Source organism: Danio aesculapii, chromosome 4, assembly GCF_903798145.1.
Source record: "Danio aesculapii chromosome 4, fDanAes4.1, whole genome shotgun sequence".
Lineage (NCBI taxonomy): Eukaryota > Metazoa > Chordata > Actinopteri > Cypriniformes > Danionidae > Danio > Danio aesculapii.
Genome location: NC_079438.1, coordinates 45,038,582 through 45,063,287, shown reverse-complemented (window position 1 = coordinate 45,063,287; position 24,706 = coordinate 45,038,582). Strand labels below are relative to the sequence as shown.

General features: G+C 34.6%; 1 protein-coding gene across 1 annotated transcript in view; it reads right to left on the bottom strand.

Moving 5' to 3' along the window:
- The window catches only part of nell2b (neural EGFL like 2b), an 82,623-nt gene that overhangs the window by 9,418 nt on the left and 48,499 nt on the right, over nt 1–24,706 (bottom strand). Inside the window, exons 15-18 of the mRNA XM_056455786.1 lie at nt 23,600–23,695; nt 4,670–4,810; nt 2,975–3,168; nt 2,707–2,883 (exon numbers count right to left, since the gene is read on the bottom strand). Coding sequence (XP_056311761.1) covers nt 2,707–2,883; nt 2,975–3,168; nt 4,670–4,810; nt 23,600–23,695 — 608 coding nt within the window. The remainder of the gene's footprint in view (nt 1–2,706; nt 2,884–2,974; nt 3,169–4,669; nt 4,811–23,599; nt 23,696–24,706) is intronic.

Here is a 24,706-nt window from a genome sequence, read left to right as displayed (position 1 = left end):
TTAGCGCATATTTCAGTAAAGTGTTTTTACAAAGAGATTTTGGGAATCTCTTTTCATCACTAGATATTTTGGAAAGCACTGCAAACAGTCTTACATTTTTTGTAGAATAAAATGTAATATAATCAAGCAAATTATGTAATGTAAACAAATGCCTTCGTCAAAAACCTTCACAATATAAATATGAACTAAACTGTAAACTTAAATTGATGCTAATGTGGAGGTTAAAAGCTCAGTGAGGCAGAAAAAAAAATCATTTTGATAAATTAGGCTTTTTGGAATATATAATTGAATATAACTGAAATCAGACAAAACTGATCAAGTGCTACATTTATTTAAACAGTACATATTTTTTAATTATACTGGAAAAAAAAACCCTGAAAAGTCCAAAATGGAAAAATTGGCAGGTGCATAAAAAAACAAGAGTGCTTTGGTCTGCATTGTCTTGACTTTATGGACACAGTTAATACTTGTAGGATTAAAAAAATAGTTTACAATTGAAAGTCATTTATTGAGCAATTAATCCAGAGCACTGGGCTTTAACATTAGCCTGGAAATCAAACTTTAAATCTGTTACACCAACCACAACTATCTAGAAGCCTTCATTATTAGAGACTACAAGTTTAGCCATCGTAAACCCTGAAGAGAAAACCCCTCACAGGCAGAGGAAAAGTGAATTGGGAGTCTGGCATGTCGTTAAAAACCTGTTTGAAGCCATTGCCAGTTCAGCAAATACTATAGTAAGACTATTCACTTGAGGGAAAGATGGAGTTAGCTGGACTTTCTAATTCAATTCTATGCAAAAAAAAAAAGTTAAGCTTAAAGAATGGGGGAAAAAACTTGCTATTAGATGAAAGTTGAGTGCTGAACCACAGCACACAGGAGGGACAAACTCCGGAGGGGCTGAAAACTGCACTGTTCAAGGGTTTGGCGCAAGATTTTCAGACTTTCTAAGGTACTGCAGAAAGTTCCACCGTGAGCAGCAGTTTCTCTGAATCTGAAGCTAATAGTACACTGAGAACAGCATGACAGTTGTGCATGTGTGAATGGATGCTGTTTGCTAAAGGGGACATATTTCACACTTTTGCATCATTTTTTTTATTTTCCCTCGAGGACAGTTATAATGTAAGTCAAGGTTTCTTGAAACAAAATAATGTACGTGAGCATTTTTATACTCTGACTCTAGGTCTGTTTTTGCCTCTGCACTTTTAAGACCATTATGATAGTACTAATCATTAAAATGATTATTTTTTATTGAATATAATCTAATCTAATCTAATCTAATCTAATCTAATCTAATCTAATCTAATCTAATCTAATATAATATAATATCAAAATAAATTGTAAAATACTGCAAATTATTAAAATTAGCAATAATATTAACAATTATATCATAAAAAAATGCAACTAAATCATGTACCACATTTACTGTATATAGAAAATTAATGCAGGATAAATCTGAAGACTCTTATTATATCAAAAGAAATTGGGAATTAGAGTTAAATACTATAATAGAGGATGAAATGAGGGAACTAATATGTGCAAATTGCCATAAGGGTATAAGCAGTCAAATATGGAAGAGTTCGACTGGAAGATGAAGATGAGGTTCTTCAGAGTTCCATTAGTGGTCACCAAATTCGATAGTTCTTTACAATTATCACAATGCTGGAGAGATTGTGGAGAAGTAGGGGACTATGTTCACATATTTTGGGAATGTCTCAAAATACAAGCGTATTAGCAGGAGGTTAAAAGCGAGGTTTGTAAAGTTTTAGGATACGACATACCAATGCACCCAGCATTTTTTTTGCTTGATGGCTTCCCCCCTGATCAGTTCAGTAAGTTTCACCTATTTGCACTACATTTATTATTAATAACAGCTAGGAAGATAATTACAGTGAACTGGATGAAGATCTATATATATATACATATACATATACATATATATATATATATATATATATGTATATGTATATGTATATATATATATATATATATATATATATATATATATATATATATATATATATATATGACTGCAGATTTGCAGTTGAAATCAGATATTGTTCAACAGACATAGAAACATACTTACTTGATCTTTGAAAAACTGTCAGGGGTTTTGTTGTAGTTATTGCCTTTATATTGGAGTTTATTAATTTATCTACGTTTTCCCTTTTTTTAAGCTGTCACTATTATATTTATTTATTATTATAATTTCTATTTATTATTATTTTCTATCTATTTGTTTATTTTTTTGTGAATGTAAACATTCTAAGTAAATGTTATTTGTATACTATGGTTAAAAAAACTTTAATAAAAAAAATGCAACTATAACATTCAATCATCTTAAAATTTGTTTATTTACACCTTTTACATGAAATTAAAAAACCCAAATGCTAGGAATGAAAAAAAAAATATATATAATATTTTATTATTAGATTAACTTTTAGAAAAAGCTTCCAAAAATAATTAGAAATGATTCGATTATATTTATGTTGTAAATTTAGATTTAGACTCAATCAGACTAAAAGTATGATACAAATATCCATTCGTATAAACATATAAATAACCGTCTAAACAAAATCTTTATTAAAGTTCTTTTATCATCTTAAATTCTGTCAAACATTGACCACATGATATAAATTATAATAGTTTCTAAAATATAAACACAATCAGGCACAATTCATTACTCCACAACATGTCTTTACTCACCATGCACTGGCACTGCTGGCAGTTCTCCACCCAGGTTTCTCCATTACTGTACGCCAGCAGACCGTTCTGATGCAAACACTGAGAACTCAGACGAGGATCGCATTCAGGACAGCACAGCACATCCACTGTGGGATTCTCGCAGTCGCACACCATCCGTCTACACATCACCAACCCTGACTAAAACAGAAAAGAAACACAGAAGCTGACAGAGTGGAAAAAAAACAGAAATTTTCATAGACTACAATTCCCATCAGCCCCTTTGACTTACCTGACAAGAGCAGACTGAGCACCTGTCATCATCCAGCACCCAGATCTGCCCGTTGTGTTTCACCCTGCCATCATGAGCACAGTCTCCAGTGCAGTTCCTACCATGCGGGCAGCGGCAGTCATATCCTCCGTCAACGTTAAAGCATATCGTGTCGTTAGCACAGCTGTGCCTCCCCATCTCACATTCATCAATGTCTACCAACCAGAAATTAAAGAACCAACAAACTGGTTAAAGTCACAGTAAAATCGAACTGGACAATTTTTTTGGTATTGTTAATGGTGTGCATAATAATTAACATGCACTCCATAACAGTCTTTTTGCTTATTGATGACAAGGTTAACTAGAAAGTGGGCGGGGCAACCGGTCAATCACATGGCAGCAACAAATGGAAGACCAAATGATTTATCAATCCAATCAAATTTCAGTAAGAACAAGACTAGTTCCTACATTTTTTCTTGTTTGAAAAGAATAGGGGTTCATCTGGGATTTTGGGGGCTCGTCCGGGATGTTGACAAGAAAAATTAGATAAATCCTTTCATAATGGGGAAGAAAAGACTATTACTTTGTTTTAAGTCAAGTTTAAAACTAACCCCAGGGTGTTAAGACATGTTATTGTTTAATGTAAGACAAATTTAGCTGAAATATGCAGTAGAAAATCCATGAAGGATTTTCATCATTTAATAAATCACATTCATTTTGAACTGCAGGGGCTGACAATATTTTAGGTGCACAGTGCTAAACATCAAACTAAAAAGAAAACATCAAGCTACTAGCACTGCCTGCTAAAATTTTTCACCACAAAATGCTGATACAATTACTCATTTGTGCAGCTTTCGGTTTTCATTTTCAGCTAAAGGGAAAAAATAGATGCAATGTAAGTCTTCACCATCATTAATTTCTCTGCACAAAGAGCCTCAGCACTCCTGGATATTGTGCAAAATCCATGCTGAGAAACGACAAAGAAAAGAAACGCAAGACTCTAAACATTCTGATGCTTGTCAACATCCATCTGCGTTGCAGCATCAATCAAAACTGGACAACTGGATAATAAATAATGGAATCCACAATGGATTTTCTATTATATATTTCAGTAAGAGATATAATTTATGTTATATTAATGCCAAACAAGTCTTAATAACCGACTGGTTGCATGTGTCAGATCAAAATTGTGCCTAATATAAACCGTAGCAGCAGGATCAGTAGATAACGTTGTCAATTCATGTTTGAATAAATCTTCTGTAAGTGGATTGCTTTAAAGTAGCATCTTATCAACATGCTGACAACAAGAATCAAACTCTTTCAGACCTACAGACTACAGCGTTTGTAGCTGAAGGTCAAATTAGACATTGTTTGAAGACAGCCAATGAAAACCAAAGCCTTGTGATCATTTGACTTCAAACAAAACCTGTTACAAACCTGTGTAGAAGAACTGAAATTACCGAAGACTCATTTCAAAAACGTCTCTTTCTTTTCCAGACAATAAGTCCATTTATCAAGCATTTTGATCTTTGAAACTTTGCAGACCTATTCAGATACAGCCGTATTACACCACATCTAAGGTAATATTTGACAAAGCATAATGGGGCACTTTATATTCAAAGAACCACTTGTGACTCTCACAATGATGAATGCAAAATACACCATTCTCTATTGGGTTGATTCGAAAGAGGCACTGTTTCATTATAAATACGTTACCTTCGCATGACTCTCCATTGGCGGAGAACATTCCGTTGTCGTGGTATCCATCACGGCACTCGCAGTGGTACCAGCCGGGCAGGTTGACACAAGTGGCTCGACTGTCACACTCCACAAACCCATCGGAGCACTCGTCGATGTCTGAGGAGACAAGGTGGAGACATGCATGAGGAAGCCAAGAAATGTGTGGAAGAAGCACGGTGTCACTCTGGGTGAGCACTACTGTATGTGAATGACAGCTAAAACTTGTCACAAACGGAGATAAAATTCGGTTAAAATTGTGCTGAATATTTACTATAATCTGTCACAGCATTTAAAGCCAGAAAAGCTATATACACGGCAAAATCCTCTGAGTAAAATTTACTCAATTCAGAGAGTATTTGGTCCCTCTTTAAATAAGGACAAGCATGTTGGTAAAAAGTAAAGCTGGAGTTCTCTTAATGATCTCTGCTGAGATTTTGAGAGATTCAATGTATTAAATTTCAGCTGATTTCATCTAAGGCTGTGACTAAAGTCAGTTGTAGTTTTGTGTTTCTCTTCTGTGTTTCTGCTTATAAACAGCAGGTCTTCATCATCAGTACTCAATCATCACCCAATTAATCCTTTCATTGTCTCATTAACTTGAGTAACATCAACTTAATTTAGAGAGGGACTAAATACTATCTAAACTGAGCACATTTTACAACATTATATATGAACAGCTATGGGGAATATAGAAAGAGGTCACTTACAATCAGGCCTTGACATTAACTGTTTGATCACCAGCCACTGTCGCTAGAAGTTTTCCAACATTACAAGCCACTCGCCATTGTCACTAGCCACAATTTTTGTAATTATTAATAAATTGAAAGTATTTTAAATGTAATAAATTATAGTATTAATTAAATTATATAATGAATTATAATAATAAATTAGGAAATTACATTAACAACTTTACAGTTAGGTATATTTACCTCCAGCCCACCACCCTCAATTAAGTTTAGTTTTGGCCCTTCGTAAGAAAAAGTAAAAAAATAAAAATAAAATAAAATATTAAGCATCACAACTGTTTGTTACATTAATAATAATCATATAAAGAGATATTCATATGGCACAAAATCAACATATTAAACACTCAAATTAAGAATATTACAAGCAGAAAACTATAAGTTAAATACAGCTCAACGTGTTAAACTACGATCATAATTAAATTATATTTAAACAGCAACAACACCCCACCATAAAGTGGATATTCTAATGTTGTGTTATGCTTGACTGTTTTATGCCGTTTCCACAACCTTTTCAAATTCCCAAATAGATGCAAATCTTCCTAAGTGTATTTGATGCCTGTCCTCACACCAAACACAAAGGCAGAAAAATAAAGCCTCTTCCATGGGCGTCCTGAAAGGGAGTGAATTCAACAGCGGTTGATAATGATGCACTCCAGAATCTATTCAACTTTCAGTCCTTGTCCTTGGATTACACTCTCGCTGAAAGCCAGGCAAAGCGTCACTCAAACCCAGTCAGTTCAATGACAACTTCAACCACAATCGCACACGGGAGAGAAATCATTTTGTGACTTTCACCTGAGGCAGAATGCGTTTCACCTCACCCATCTCATTAGATTGTTAAGGCTGTGCTATTTTGTGTTCTATTTCAATGGCAATTCCAATGTCTGGAAATAAGGCAAGGCTAAGCACAGATGGTTTAAAAAAAAAAAACTGCTTGTTTGTGTGTGAAAGGGTAAAAAAAAAAAAAAAAAAAGATGTATGTAGCCTTGAGAGTCTTTATGAAAGAGCGTTGAATATGAGCTACAGCCTAAAGGACCTTGTGAATTTGGTTTGCAAGTGTTGCGCGTTAGTATTGCATGTGTTGAGAAATATTTAAAGGAAGCGTTCATGCAAAAATGACATTTCTGACAGTCTGTTCATCCTAATATGAATCTATATATGTTTTCTATACAAAAAAGATACATTGTAGAGTGTTCAAGTTGCACTGGTGACCAGCGGCTCCAAAAAGTATGTGAATAAATATATTCATAAATGTGGTCACACTTTATTTTGATGGTCCGTTTGTTTGATTTAAGCTACATTGCATCTACATGCCAACTAATTCTCTTTAGATTATGAGTAGACTGTTAGGGTCAGTGTTAGTGTAAGTTGACATGTACTTGCAAAGTTTCTTATAGTCAGTTAAATGTCTGTTTAGCAGCAATATCAACAGATATTAAGCAGACAGTCTACTACTAAAATGGACCATCAAAATAAAGTGTTACCATAAATGTAATTATATAATAATAATAATAATAAGTGATGTTTTATTAGCAAATTTTGAGAAGCACGATCAGTTTTGACTAGGATAATTAATTATTTACAATCATTGTACTATCTAATCAGCTTAAGACCAAACCCCTAAAAATAGTCAAAGACATCATACCTCTGTTTCTTCTCGACTTTAGCATCCCTCCACCACCCCAACTCCACACTATTAAACCCAATACCTACATAAATCTGAACGGGGAGCATTCTGGAGTCATGCTAGAGACTGTGCTCGGACCCCTAGCACTCTTTCTATCCTGATAAGGGGAATAACACGAACTAGGGTGTCTTTCCGAGCTCAGAGCCCTCTCGCAGGAAAGCACTTCAAATACGCATATTCTATTGGATCAAATAGTTGTAAACTGTGTGAACTCGTGAAAAATTATCATCATAACAATTTAATATTAAACATAACATTACTTGTCCTAAAGAAATACTTCAGCCATGGTGTCGTCCTTTCTCCAGCGTGCAAAAATATCTCCAATATTGATTCAGGATTTTAAAGTTTTGATTGAGCATTTGTGTCAACGCGCATCTGCGGATCTGCGTGAACGGGTGCGCAGTTGTTCAAATCTGCATTTGCTGACAGACAGTTTGGGCTACTTGTCAGAATTATGGGAATTATCGGTCGGACAATATTTAATTGGGTGAACATTTTTTAGTCTTATGCCCTACCCAGAAAATAAAAATACATGTGAATACATTTAGATCATTTACTTTAATCATTAGGCCCCTTGGTAATCTGTTCAAAGAATTGTTAAAGCGAAAGCGGCAACATCTGCTGCTTAGAAAAGAATCTCAAGCTCTTGAAAGCAGCAGGAGTGTGGGTGCACGAGCATTGCTTTATTTCCCGTCTATTTCCAAGAGAAATCATTTACTTTAATCACTATTGGAATGTGAAGAGACTTTCAACCAGCACAACAAAAAAATGTTTCTTTAGACAATCACCTCCTGCACCTTTAAGTTAAACTATGTATAATTAAAACTATATATCTGAAACTTGATTAACTTATACAATTGAGTTAAAATAACACAAAAACATTTGTTATCATGACTTTGTCAAATTGTTTTAACTGTGTGCTCCAACTTCTGTAACTAAGTGAAACATAAAAATTGAAAAGACCCACAATGATGTGTGTATATTCAACTATTGCATTAAAATGCATCAGAGCAAGTTCAACATCATAAACATTTAAATATTCAAATTGCAAGTGAAATCTGAGAGCACAGACGCAACGTAAATGCAGCAGAATATTTTTTCTTGGTCGATTGGCCGCTCAAAGAGAACATTTCTAAAGAACATGATGTGAGACTTTCTGAACACTTTGATTTCTCGCTCCTATGACTAATATTTCCACACTTTTTGCACAGCCCGCACTCTCCCCACACAAACTCCCTCGGAAAGAGAGAATGGCGAAAATAACACAAACAGCGCTGAATAATACATAGTATTAGGCGGCGCTGATGACATTTATTCATCCTCTTCCTTGAGCACAAACACACAGTGCACTCGTCTCCCTCAGAGGAGCGCTTGGCATTTGTGCTGTCAGTAAGCGGCAGCGAGTATTGATTGACTGTGTATTCACGGGCAAACCCCCAGGGATCCCGCCGTCCTGCAGGCTGCCACTAATTTGTCACGGAATGTCACAAGTCGGCGGCACAATGCAGAGTCTCCATCTCATTTGTGCCATCTTCAACATTTGGGATCCCTCACGCACTTCCATTAGTTTGGTGAAAAGTGAAAATCTGGGTCAGTTTGAGGGCGGAGTTTCTAATAGTACTTTTTCGGACGTTAACTTTCCTTCACAGTCGCTGTTGTGATTGTAAAAGGTCTGAAAAGATCTTCTAAAGATCAGAGTTATTAGCTGCTTTTCCACTGCTTGTTCAAACTACTTATTTTAAAGAGCTTTTTTGGGGGACAACTTAAGTTCAGACTGCACAATTTTCAGAGTGGTCATGTCACAGATGTTTTCACACTGCATGACTATCTGGGGTAGCATTCTGTCTGTGCAGTGTTTACACTGTAGGATGGATCTGCAACAGGGGGTTTCACACTACATGACTTTATAATAGGAAGAATCGCAGACAACTTTGTCTTGGGCCACAAACAGTGTTGGGGATGTTACTTAGGAAATGTAATAGATTACAGATTACAAATTACCCTTATTTAAAAAGTAACAACTAGTGTACCTTTTTAATTACTTTATTAAAGTAACTCACTACATCGGATTACTTTTTTGATTACTTTTAAGTTTCTAACAATTTTTTTTAACTGAATCATTTTCAAGCATTTACACCAAGCAGGTGTGACCTTACTCTTGCTCTGTTTACAGTTAGAATTTCAAAATCTTTCATCACTTGTATTCAATCAATTAAGATTATATTAATTTAATTTTAAAGCACAGCCACCACAAAAGATTAGAGATGCACATTAGCTTTATAGCTACAGTAACTCTGGCACAGCAAGTCAACACTGTCCCTGTAAAAATAAATGAAATAAACAAACAAACAAATAGCTTTGGACCTTGAACAGCGAGGCCAAAATCAAGCTCGGACCAGTAGCCTTGCAGTGCTTCTCTAAGAAAGCCTTCACCAAAAGCCTCACTTATCCTACAACCTCATTGTTTCACAAGCAAGCGGAAGATGAAGGAAAACTAGCGAGGTTGAAAAATGAACATAACAGAAGCAGACGTTTGGTCTTTACATATAGACTACTGCATCGATTCATGACCAGTGATTTATGATAAAAAATGCTCCACTGGCAGTAATTTATTCATTTGTGTCAGAAGTGGTATTCAATCAACTTGCTATTTATCAGTATTTCACACACACAAACACAAAATCAGTTGCTTCTTTTTGCTTTTCATGACGGGAATGCACAAAACCACTCCAGTAGGGCTTTTAAGTTCAAAAATACTGATAAATTGCTACAGTTTTATGTCACTATCTATTAATTTTCCACAGAATTAAGTTACGTTAGGGGGATTGGATGTTCTGCTGTTTTACCATGCTGTTATCCAAAGCAACAAAGCAGATTTGAGTGTATGTAATTTATAAATGTCACAAAGCACATAGAAGGATCAGGCAGAATGTAAAACTAAACACATGCATAATTACAATTATATGCGATTCGATTACCTTCTTTAGTCATTCCAGGGTATTTTCATAGGCATGACTTTGTATTTATTATGGCAACTGCAGGCAATAACCCTTTAGCATTGCATATGAGTCTATAAATATAAATCTGCCTCATATGGTGATCAGAATCCCCATTGGATTCCTATCGGGAGTTATTTCAGGCACTCGCTGCAGTGAGAGAGAGTTTAGAGCTGAAAACTGTTAAAAGGTTTAGTTCACTTCCAGAATCAAATTAAAATATCCTGAAAATCTACTCACTGTCATGCAAGATGTTCCTGTCTTTGTTTCTGCTGTCGTAAAGAAATGAAGTATTTTGGACAAAACATTTCTCAATTTTTTTTCTTCTCTATATACAGTAGTGGACATCTGTGATGCTTCAACGGTTTGATATTTCCAGCCTCAAAATGCTCAGTCAATAAATAAGGGTCTTACCTAGTAAAAAGGTCAGCCATTTTCTTTAAAATAATAATAACAAAAAGATTATATATATTTATATACAAAAAACATTCCCAGTTACTGGGAATATCAATAGTGCTATAAAAACCTTGAAAAATGTTCCCCCGGTGTGATATAGCCCCTTCTAACTAAACTCTTTCCCAATTACTGTACTTTTATCAATATAGGGTGCTAGGAACTAAAAAAAAATCCTTAGGTGCGATTTTAATAACTAAAACTAACTGATTTGTGCTATGTTTTGAAAGCGATATATGTGGTGTAAAATAAATTGTGTTGCATGTGTGGTTATATAGTAAATTTCTACTTTTTGATAATGAAGAAAGTGAATTTATCAATAGCATTAGAAGCAATAGTCCCTTCGAACTAAACATCTTTCCCATATACTATACTTTTGCCAACAGCTCCACTGGTGCGACAGCCCATTGTAATTAAAATCATTCCCAGTTACTGTTCTTTGACCAAAAGGTCTAAGAACTATGAAACAGTTCCCCTGGTGCAATAGCCCCTTCTAACTAAAATATTTCCCATTTACTTACTCAGACCCAATCCCAATTCTATTTTTGTACTCCTACCCCATCCCCTACCCCTTGGCCCTTGAAACAAAGTGTGAAGGGGAAGAACTTCAAAATGTACCCCTAAGAAATGGCACAGCACTACAACCCCTGCACACGTCATCGTGTCATTGAGATCTCTTGCTTCATACTTTATGTTTACCGACTGCTGTAGTTAATCCAGTTGTGTTATTTTTTGTTATTTATCTTCCGAAATTCACTGACGGCGTATATCATGTTATCATGACAATATAATGTGGCAATATAACTGTACTGTGCATTTACACCATGGCCATATTCATCTATTTAAACAAACAAAAACAACATTAACATTATAGCAGACACTGTAAAAAGCTCATTTCCAGCCACTAGAGCAGGGGCGTCAAACTCAGTTCCTGGAGGGCCACAGCCCAGCACAGTTTAGTTCCAACCCTGCTTCAACACACTTACCTGTAGGTTGACACTGCCTGAAGGACTAGTTTGATCAAGTGTGTTTTAATTAGGGTTGGAACTAAACTGTGCAGAGCTGAGGCCCTCCAGGAACGGAGTTTGACACCTGTGCACTAGACTTTTCTGACAGGGTATTCGAGTGTCATCGAGTGTCAGAATGTTGTGGGACTGCTGTACAGGAGTTATGATTATGGATTATAGATTTATTTCAGCACTTTTTTAAAGCATGGCGGTAAAACATGAACACTGTTATGAATGTATTAAAACATATGCGTGTTTGTTGTAAAAATTCGTAATAATGACAAAAAATACTAATTTGTTCATTCCCCTACTCCCAGGTGCAGCTATGCTGCCGTTGTGACTGGTGTATTCTGGGAAAATTTCTTACCCCTTGGTTTCTAGTGTGGTCCTGAATAATCTCCATTCAAAGGGGTATCTACCCCTTCCCCTTAGCCCTACGCCTTCAAGCTACAGAGAATTTGGACACCGTGACCCCTTCAAGTGAACATGCAAACGAGGAGTAGGGGTAAGGGGAAGGGCTTAGGGGTAGAATTGGGATTGGGCCTTAGTGCTATTAACCAGGAAATGGTTCCTCCGATATGCTAGCCCCTTATAACTCAAACAATTACTAGTTACTGTACTTTTTCCAATAGTGCTAGGAACTATGAAATGGTTCCTCTGATGCAATAGCCCCTTATAACTCAAACAATTCCTAGTTACTGTACTTTTTACAATAGTGCTAGGAACTATGAGTTGGTTCCTCCAATGCGATAGCTCCTTATAATTGAAAATCATTCCCAGTTCCTTTGGTGTGAACAGATCTAAAAGAGGAACTTCCATCAATAGTTCTAGGAACTATATAAAAAGTTCCTGGTCAGACTACAATAAGGTTTCATTAGTTAATGTTAGTTAATGTATTCACTAGCATGAACTAATAATGAACAATATTAGTACAGCATTTATTAATCATAATTTAGCATTCAAGAATGCATTATTAATATCCAAATGTATGCTAGTTAACATTAGTTAATTCACTATTAGTTAAGTTGAACTAACAATTAACAACTGTATTTTCATTGACTAACGTTAACTAACATGAAGAAATACTGTAATAAATGTATTGATTGTTCATGTTAGTAAATGCATTAACTAAACTTAACTAATACAAACTTATTGCAAAGTGTTATCAAGTTCCTCCAGTGTGAAAGTCCCTACTGTGAGAAAAGAGTTTATACATCAATGTATTAAAAGAAATCAGAGGTGTCTTTTGACCCTGGATGGATGTACACCCATTGAGGGACACCTCCAAAACAATATTAGGAACCCATAAAATTGCATTTTTGGCCCTTCAATAAAAATCAATGGTACAAAACGTACCACTACAGCAGACTGACCACTTCCAGAGTCAAGTAAAACAGATTATCTAATCCCATGAGCACAGATGGGAATAGTTATGGGTCTACAGCGATCTCCTCAAGTCAATTTCATCAGGAACGATTCTTCAAACACTAAGTCATCAATCCACTCAGTCCCTGTTCCCACCCCAGCAATCTCCTTCATCTGCCCCGCTCTCGTTCTTCTCCATTCATCTTCCCCCTCCACACTCACACTAATGAACGGATTCACACCCGCTGCTGCGTGTCGCTGGGGAGCTCAGAGCTGAAGAAGAGACTCGATGCAAATGTGGGACTTGGAGACTGGTTTTGTGCATAAAAGCCTGGTCCCATTCTCTGAAAATATGCCCGTTCAAAAGCACACCTTTTCTCACTGAGAAGGCAGATTACAGATCTCCAGTTTCCCCAAAAGAGCGGCAATTAAGAGGAAGATCAAATTGAATTGCAATTCAATTTACTGGTAATTATGACATATCTTAGAGTAAAATGTATTTTTGGTGAGGAAAAAAAAGTTTTTTTGGTTAATTTTATAGTTTATTTTATATTTTTATACACATTTTAGCATCATTATTATATTAAACTTAGTAATATGTATATATACACAGTATAATAGAATATACAATAGCAGCATTATTATTTATTATTATTAACGTTTTTATTGTTATTATTATTACCAACATTATTCTTATTATTATTATGGTTATTATTATTATCATCATCATCATCATCATCAACAACCTTATTATTATTATTATTATTATTATTATTATTATTATTATTATTATTATTATTATTATTATTATTATTTATTTATTTATTTTTATTATTATTATTATTATTATTATTATTATTCACCATCCTCATCATCATCAACCTTATTATTATTATTATTATTATTATTATTAATAATAATAATATTATTATTATTATTATTATTATCATCATCATCATCATCATCGTCAACCTTATTATTATTACTATTATTACTATTATAATCATCATCAACCTTATTATTATTATTATTATCACTATTATTATTATTAATAAGATTAATTATACATAATAATAAAAATAAATGTATTATTGACAAAAATAATATTAAATATAATAACTTCATATTTAATTTTAACATTAAATGCACATTAAATAAATTAAATGTAATATTTGTAAACATAATAATATAGAAAAAAGTAAATATGTATTTTCTAATTATAATATTGTACATTTAATAAATGAACATTAAATATAATATTTGTAAACATAACATAGTATAAAAGTAAATAAGTATTATATATTTTTTGTAAATTTTATATACTTATTAAATTTATATTAAATATAATTAAACATAATACTGATAAACATAATAATATAGAAAAAAGCAAATATGAGTTTTCTAATCATAAATATTATATATTTAATAAATTAACATTAAATATAATATTTCTAAACAATAATATAGAATAAAAGTAAATATGTATTTTCTAACTATTAGAAATATTATTTATTTAATAAATAGACATTAAACATAACAAAATATAATACTTCTAAACATAATAAAATAAAAAGTAAATATGTATTTTAATTATTATAAATATTATATATTTAATAAATTGACATTAGATATAAATAATATATAATACATATAAATGTAATAATATAAAATAAAAGTAAATATGTATTTTCTAATTATTATATTATATATTTAGTAAATTGACATTAGATATAATTAAATATTATACATATAAACATATTAATATAGAATAAAAGTAAATACGTATTTTCAAATTATTGTAAATATTATATATTTAATAAATGGACATTAAATTTAATTAATTATAATACTTCTAAACATAGTAATATAGAAAAAAGCAAATATGCATTTTATAATTAAGTTGACACTAAGTGCCAATCAAGATAAAACAGGTCTTGTTTTTTTAGGTGTTAGATAACTAGGAGAACATAGTCAAGATACAAAATCAAAAGAATCAGGAATACCTCATGATTATTTTATATTATATTACTGTGTGCATGATATTACATATTAGTATTGTACTACCCGGAATAAAATTGTGTTGGCCTGTGCAGCACAGCAAGGGAAGACGTTCAACAGCTAAAACGCTAATTAGCTCCACCTCATTAGACACGATGAGTAACGCCTTGGAATACATGAACCCAACGAAGCAGACATAATCAGAGCGCTTAAATAAACATGGAGAAGTTTTATCGGAGGACAGAACCAGCAGCTGTTTTGAATCTCTTTGTACACACAATGTTACGCTCCTCCCTATGGGACTGTCTCACTGGAGCTTCTGAAGATACTCTCATTAAAATTTGATAGGGGTACAGCTCCATATAGCTTTATATTATGGGCGCACTGCTGCTGTAAAGACATCGTCAAGGAGTTTGCTGACAGAATACAGGGACTTTTTTTGGCAAACCTGCAAGTTAATGTAGCAATTATGAAGCATATACAGTTGAAGTCAGAATTGTAAGCCCCCCTGAATTATTAGCTCCCCCTGTTTATTTTTCCCCAATTTCTGTTTAACTGAGAGAAGATTTTTTTCAACACATTTCTAAACATAATAGTTTTAAACAACATAAAAACGGTGGACCAATTGGAGCGGTGGGCACCTCTGACTTACGGTGTAGCATTAGGAGCATTCAAATCCCTTTAGTCAGACACAGTTCATCATTATTTTACTGCCGATACATTTTTTTAAACAAGACAAAATTCAATGCAGTAAGAGAGACTGAAAATGACACATGAAGGACACATCAACACACAAGGTCGAGAAATAATTATACTTTGTGTCAGTTTTGCTTTGTCTCCTACATAACATCTTGCTTTGTCTCCTACATAACCAATATTGTTTCCACTGTATATTTCTGTTTATTTGCTTTAAAAATGTTTATAGCAGTTAGTGTTTACTTAATTGTTTTTTCCATGTATAAATTGTGCTAACATTATAAGTGGACCTAAATCATTATATAAACATATTTTTAAACGCAGTTCAGGAACTCTTTGGAGTTTGCAAAAGTTATGTATCTCCACATTTCTGGCTTTTCTGCATAGTAAACTTGCCCATTGGGTACATTCCTGTTGTGCGAGTGTGTGAGAGCACAAAACCTAAAAACCAGATTAAATGACATAGTTTTATCATGTCTGCAGGTTGGAGTAGAGCTTCCTGCCACATAATGAGATTCAAACTCATACATAAGATGATGCTGTTTGTTTACAAAAGAGAGGAAGGACTTGGGTGTATTATTAGGCGTGTTTCCATCCTATTGTACAGCGACTCTTCTCAAAGTTCACATAAAAAAAGCATCACAAATGCATACAGGTGTATTTTAATCAAGTTATTAGAGTGGCTGACTGTAGTATTGGTAACATAGCAACCAATAGTAAACAAGGTAAGGATAATGGAGTCATATGAGTGTAATATTCACTACGTCAGAGTAGGCATGGGCCGGTATAAGATTCTGATGGTATGATAACCATGGATAAAAATATCACGGTATTGTCCTCACTGCTCTAAAATATATTCTTTTTAATATCATCCCCTTTGAACACAATATATTTTATTTTTGATAGATTTGATAGCTGTAAACATATCAGGCTTCATATATCATTCAAATAAATCACTGACTTCTGCTGTCGTTATTAGTTTCAAAAACACAATTTCTTTACAATTTAAAATGACATCTTTGGATATATTTTCTGCTGGAGATACTGTTGTCCTAAATAACAAACAAAAGATGTAAATAAAAAGTCTTAGACATACCTTAGGAATGGTATTACAGAAAATGATGGCGGTTTTAAAACCTTGACCTTTCCAAACCGCGGTATACCTTGAAAATCCATCTTCCATTATTAACCCTATTTTCGCAGTCCAAAACCACCTCAAACAAGTGTAAAAACTTTTTTTGCGATTTAAGCAATTTCTTGTTCAAATTTGCAGTCTCCGTTTCTCGTTTCCCATGCGCTAGATCAAAAGTGATTAACACCGAGTGATGGAAACAGCTATTGTTCATCAATATAGTACTTGTGCTTATCCCCAATGCCGCAAACCTATATTAAAACGTAAAAACAATATCAAATCAACTCATATACGAGTCATTGATTACCAGATTGCAGAGCTGTGGATTAAATATAATAAATAATGTTCAGTTTCTCACACAAACTGACCATTTCTTCTCATAAGAGCTCAATGCATCATAAGGAGCCACCAGGATTAATTTAGTCTTTTTTTTTGACTCTCAAACTGCCAATAGCTATTGACTTGCATTCTTTGAATCACCAAGGACCAGCTAAAATATTCTTTAAAATCCCCTCAACGCCCTGAGGGTAAATACATAAACAGCAAATTAACTTTTTTGTCTTTTCTGAGAACATTGAACACGCATTTTAGCACCACTAAAAGGACATTTCCCATTAAAACTCCAGTGAAACACCCAAGATGCAGCGCAATTTCAGTTTCCGCCAGAACGCCACCACAAGCACGTATTTTTCATGAGCCCGAGTTGGCTTCAGTGCCCCTGCTGCACACCCGTCACATAAAGAATTAACTAGTAGCCTGCAGAAACGTCTTGTTTAAGAGGAAGGACCAGAGCCCAGGGCGTTTAACCCCGGAGGACCCGCTGTAATTGGGTTTCCTTTATGAACAGAGCATGTGTGAAGCATCTGAGCCAATCCGATGGATAATACATGGTGCCAATCTTCTAAGAGGTAAGAGCCGAAATATGAAAGGAAATGTGACTCCCTACAGCTCGCTTTTCAGAGAGAGATAAAAAAAAAAAAAAAAGAGCCAGAGAGCTTCCCTTGCAGCATTTTTATTCCAAAAGCATCTCTGCGGCAGGATATTTGATGGGGAAGATAACTCTGTGTCTTTGTGCTCCAGTCGATTACTCTCATTAAAGAACAGAGTAACAATAAAATAACACAATGCTCTTATCTAATCGTTTTTTACCAGGAGGACAATATCCATTGAACTAATGGACTGCTTTGTATTTACAGAAATGGTAGGGAGGAGTATTACCGAAGTTGGCCATATGTGCCAACCTCAAGCTGGCATAGATTTTTAAAAAAATAAAAGAGAGAGAGCTAGAAAGAGGCTTACTGACAAAGACGGAGAGTTTAATAATGTAGTTCTTAGTGGAGGGATAGGAGGTTTCAAAGGGACAGAGAACTGACTTTTCTTTGCCTCTTATGTTTGTTTGTGCAATATTTATCCTCTTTGTGCCTTTGTCGTAACATTATATAAATCCCCTCAGAGGAAGAAAGAAAACATGCGGGAGAAAGCGTGAGGGATTACAGGCACTAAACAAGCATAAAGCGCATATTTATCTCGCTTTCCTCATATATACTGTATACTGAAATGTAGCACATTAAAAGAAATACAAATACTGAAATAGATGTATAGCTATGTCCAAAAGCCAGTCCTAGTTTCATTTAGAGACGTAAAATGCATGTCAAATATATGTTTTTAAATAAATAAATCAAATACTGTGGTTTTTGTGTTTTAATCTTTGTATATCAAACGATTAAAAATCTATTAATGAAGAAAAGAAAAACTGGAAAGTACAGAAAAGTAGCACATCAAACATACAAATATTGAAATATACTGTATATAGTTAAGCACAAAAGCCAGTGCCAGGTAAAACTGTCGATATCTAAATCTAATTTATTCAAAGTGACCATTTTATTCCAATATTAATAATAAAAATATTCATTTTTTTTAATTTAGATGTAAAAATAATAAAAAGTTGTAGGATTTAGAAAAGTAAAATGAATGATATTTGTTTTTTTGACTCAAAGCTATTGACTTGCATTCTTTGAATCACCAAGGATCAGCTAAAATATTTGTTAAAATCCTTCTGAGGAGGAAAATACCCTCAACGCCCTGAGGGTAAATGCATAAACAGGGTAAATGCATAAATTTAATATTTTTGGTCTTTTCTGATAACATTGAACATGTATTTTAGCACAACCAAAGTACATTTCTCTTTAAAACTCCCTGGAAACACCCAAGATGCAGCGCAATTTCAGTTTCTGCCAGAACGCCACCACAAGCTCTTATTTTTCATGAGCCCGGGTTGGCTTCAGTGCCCCTGCTGCACACCGGTCACATAAAGAATTAACTAGTAGAGAAATGTGAAATATAAGTTCTTAAATACATAAATCAAGTGACTTTGATGTTTTATTCTTTGTATTATAAACAGACAATTGTATTAAAAATGTAGCACATCAAAAATACAAAAATTAAAATATATATATAGCTACAGTATGTCTAAAAGCCAGTCTTAAGTAACTGCATTCACTACGAAAGCGGCGAGAGCGTCAAAGAAGCTGTATGGTAATGATGTGGTTGGGCGGCAAGCAATCGGAATGTTAAAGTCCACCGCTTGAGAGGATTCTAGAGAACACAGTTCTGTGAACTTTAGATCAGACCACAGTTGTTCCTAAGAGTTAGCTTATTGTGGTTGGCAGATTAATTATTTAATACTAAATTTAAAGATATAATAAAGATTTAATTATTTAATACTGTTTTCTTACAGGGACAGACATTTTAAATAGTTACTAGCAAGTTGAAGTGAATTAATGTTATTTTATTTTTTTCTTAAAAAAACAAGAATCTCACGCTAACTATAAGGACAATACAAAACAGTATTGCTGCCTCAGAATATTTCAGACAAATGGACACAACACATATTGGATAAGTGGTGCAAAGCCACACCACAAGCAACAACTTCATCTTCCATAGTTAAGTGAATTTGATAAAAGACGCACAACATGTGTGAAAGTATGTTTTTTGATTTGTTTTGTGGAAATGTAACTATTTTGCTGATATGCTGCAACGGCTCTTTTAAATATGAGATCAATGTAGCGAATTTTGATGCTCTTGCCAGCAGAGCAGGGAAGGCAGACAGCATTGATGCCAGGGTGGCCAGAGTGAACTTAGATGATCTCGCTCCCTTCAATGTGAACGCACAGTAAAACTGTAGATTTCGGAATCTAATTTATTTCAAGTAACCATTTTATTCCTATATTAATAGCATAATCTTTAAATATTTTTGTAAGATAAATGGAAAGTCTGAAATTAAAATTTAGATGTAAAAATAATAAAAGACGTAAAATGAATGTGAAATATTAATTCTTGAATACATAAATCAAGATTTTGGTGTTTTATTCTTTGTATTACAAACAGAAAATTAAAAGAATTATTAATGAAGAAAAAAAAATGGAAAGTACAGAACCGTAGCATATTCAAAATACAAATATTAAGACATATATAGCGGTCCAATATAGATGTCCAAAAGCCAGTCCTAAGTAAAACTGTAGGTTTTGAATTCTATTTATTCAAAGTGACCATTTTATTCCAATATTCATTTACTTTCCTTCAGCTTAGTCCTGTTATTCATCAGGTGTCACCACAGCGTAATGAACCACCAACTAATCCAGCATATGTTTTACACAGCGGATTCCCTTCCAGACCCAACCCAGTACTGGGAAACACCCATACACTCTCACATTCACACATACGGCCAATTTAGTTAATTCAATTCACCTATAGCGCATGTCTTTGGACTGTGGGGGAAACCGGAGCACCCAGGGGAAACCCATGCAAACATAGGAAGAACATGCAAACTTCACACAGAAATGCCAAATGAGCAAGCAGGGATTCGAATTAGCGACCTTCTTGCTGTGATGCGACAGTGCTAACCATTTAGCCACCGTGCCGCCCTATTCCATCAATAATAATAATAAAAATATTTATTTTTGTAAGATAAAGAAGTGTGAAACTAAAATTTTGATGTAAAAATAATAAAAAGATGTATTTCAAAACGTAAAATTTATGTGAAATAAAAGTTCTTAAATACATAAATCAAGTGGTTTTGGTGTTTCATTACTATTAAAATAAACAATAAAAAAATACTATTAATGAACTATGAAAAAGCTAGAAGACTAACCAAGTCTGGCTCTGTTGTTCAGGCTGTTTTCTCATGTTGCTATTTTCATCTTGTTACGATCCTTCTGAGGACATTTGGTCCCTGTAAAGTAGGCAAAGCCTGACCCACGTAAAACATAGCTGTGAGTGAGTCTGTGTGTCAGCCAGTTCTCCATCCAAGAATGGTGAGTCACATACACACACTCTCTCTATCTTCTCTCTATCTCTCCACCAGCTGTCTCCTTTAGTCCCCATGCCTCCTCGTTTCCTCTCTCTTCACTCCTCTTTTCTCTTTCCCTTCTTCATCATCCCTCTGTCACTCTCACACCCTCACTAACACACACACACACAGATACACACACACACAGGAGTGAGTGGGAGTTGGTCTGGATGGTAAAAAACCATCAGCAGATGCCCTGCTGGGTAACACTGAGCTAAAGGTACTGAGGTCTCGTGTCTCTCTCTCACACACACATACACACAAACACACACCAATCCCCAGAGCCATACAAAAGCTTCATGTCCATCTCTCTTCTGCTGTTCCAGAGTTCAGTGGCATGCTTTAAATTGTACCTGTCAAAAGAAGCCTGCACTATGAAAAAACAAGCTTCTTAAAGGTATTTTTGGCTTGGAGTACAGTTTGAAACTCGATTATATTACTGCATGAGTTTAGGATTATCTTGAATTATCTTGATATATCTTGAATTAAGCTTATTATTCTTTAGTTCTTCGTCTTTTTTAAGCGAAACCTGAGAGAAAAATATATATTATTGTGTAAAACAAGCAAATACTGAGTGCCAACAAGGGAAGAAAAATTAGTTAAGATATACCCTCTGGGGAAATCTTAAAATCACAGTTAAAGTTCTTTACTTATATTTTAGTTGTGGTTAATTCAGCACAAAAAGAAAAGCTCATTAAAAATAAATAAATAAACAAACAAATACACATACATACTGTACATACACTGTAAAAAATGCAAGGTTCCACACAATTCATTCATGTTTTCTCAACACAAATCCATTAAGTTACCTTAACACATGCTTTCCACTACATTCATTCTTCCATGGCAGGGCGCCACACCAAAATTCATTCCTGCCGCGGCTACATTACAGCTTCTTATTCAAAACATTCAGTTGTTGCTATTTTATTTTTATTGTGGGTTATAATTGCACCAAAATGTATTAAAATGTAAGTAAATTATAACGGATCAAACTTTTCTGTGATCATAGCTGTGCAGAGCGTTATTTGTTTAACCTTTTAAGTTTACATGCTGACTGAGTGACAGGGCTGCGCGATGCGTGAGGCTAGCAAACACGATGAAGCTATGATGAACACAGTTTCCATAATTCTTCTTCATTTATAGATAAAGATCTATGGTTCTGCATACAATTTCTTTATTTTGCTACAGTTTATAGCCGTTTCACTTTACTTCAGGACGCATCAATGTCGTTCTGTAGGTCTATAGCAAATTTTCCTATAGCAAATCTAATAAATGTTGGAGACATACTCCTTACATAAAAGCACTAAATCACACTTCAGCTACATTAATTTGAGAGAGCACAAGAAAATCTGCACTTGAGCAGCATATATTGGAGGGCATGCAAGATGTTGTGTAGGAAATCGGAGCGCAAGCAAAAAGATTTGCATGCTCGTATTACATGAATGCGATCTCAACTTGTATTACTGCGCTCAAAAAAATTGTCATTGAAATTATGCCATAGGTAGTTGGAAGATCTGTGTAATAGGCCTGTCACCACAGCTGGAAAAAAAATCCTATAGGAAACACTGCCTTAACAGTGTTAGCTGTTAGCTAGGTTGCTGCCGGAAGTGGTGTTAATGAGACCAGCAGGGAGCGCCCAACCCGTGGTCTGTGTGGGTCCTAACGCCCCAGTGTAGTGAAGGGGACTCTATACTGCTCAGTGAGCACCGTCTTTCAGATAAGACGTTAAACCGAGGTCCTGACTCTCTGTGGTCATTAAAAATCCCAGGATGTTCTTCGAAAAAGAGTAGGAGTTTATAGCCAAATTTACCCACTGGCCTCTGTCCACCATGGCCTCCTAACCATCCTCATATCATATGGATCCAGGTGAATGCTGCACACTGGTAATGAATGAGGAGATTCCCCCCAATGTGTAAAGCGCTTTGAGTGTCCAGAAAAAGAGCTATATAAAAGGAATTATTAACAAATTTCAGTCGATTGAACATAAAACTATTAAGTTCTCTCAAAAATAAATCTAAAAAAGTTCTCATTTTATATAAGTAATTTAAAAAAGCAGCATAAATCATTTTGAGTCTACATTCTTGAAAAAACAGATGTACTAAAATCAACTAAAAGTGATATTTAGCATGACGCCACAAAGATCACCACCCTTCAGAACATATCATATACATCTCCAACATGTGTATGTTTGGGGGCACAGTTTACAGACAGGCACCTTTAGCCATTTTCACATTTTTGGGAAATCATCCGAGGTAAGCATCTCACCTGCTGCGACCAAATACCAAAAAAACAACACCTCCATGACTTCTGCAGCTCCTATAGCATAATATTCCTACCATCTGAGTCCATCACTCTTATCTAAAAACACCGGAGGGCAACATCACAGTATGTGAATATGTTGTACACTTTCCTCCACTCTCACTTTCTTGTTCTGCCTCCTGTTGAAAGGTTAGAGGAAATGGCCTAATTGTGTCTTACCTGTCTCACATCTCTTCCCGGTGAAGCCCTGCTGGCAGACACAGGTATCTGGAGCGACACAGGAGCCTCCGTTGAGACACTGGCCTTCACACAGTGCTACACACCAAACACAAAACACACACACACAAATAAATAAAAGAAATGTCTCTGTAAACAAGAAGTTGAGAGACATGTGCACAGAATGTGGGTGCTAAACACACTTGCTCCTTGGAACCAGGTTGATACTACAAATATTAATAATATTTTTTTAATTTAATGGTATTACTTTCTGAGTTTGGTGCTATAAGATTGACGCGTTTGTGCACAGTAAAGTAAACAGTCAAGCACACTTTTAAAGCTGATACACATTCATTTATATGCTAGTAATATGTTTCTTTCTTTACTTGAATTGCTACTTTTGACAACTAGACAGGTGGAGCTGGGGAGGAGGAGGGTTTCTGAAGAAAATGTATGTATTTTGTAATGTCGACAGATACACATATTCAATAGCGTGAGCATGTAAAATACTCTGCTACTGCTGCATGAATAAGCATTCAGAAATTCATAGGTTTGACAATGTATAACATTTGGTGGCAGGGCTTTTAGTTGAGAGCACCAAAGTTGGAGCTCCCTGCCTTTGCATATTCGCCAAGTGGACACTATTTTCAGTTTTAAATCTCAGACAACTTTAATGATTTGCTGGATAAATATCCTGTTTATTGCCTTTCATTGCTTGCATTTTCATGATGTGCTTGCTAAATACTGTAAGGTGTCCTTGAGTACTTTGAAAGGCACCTATAAATAAAAGGTATTATTATTATTATCAGTATTCTAACATTTATTTATGTAGTAAACAGGCACATCGCATTTCCATAGCAGACCACCGTTACACTAAATCAGTGGGAGCTCTTTCCCTTACTTTTATTAATCTACCATCCTATTGCAAAACATGCACATACATATATAAAGAGTTCAGATGCAAAAACCTCTAAATTTTCTTCTAAAATTTGCATATTTTCTCAGGCTCCGTTGTCTTGATTCAGTATTTCACTTTTATGGCAAAGAATAGGTTATTTTCATCGATTTTAACATGAAATAACTGAGCACAAACAGAAGGGGCTGAGAAAA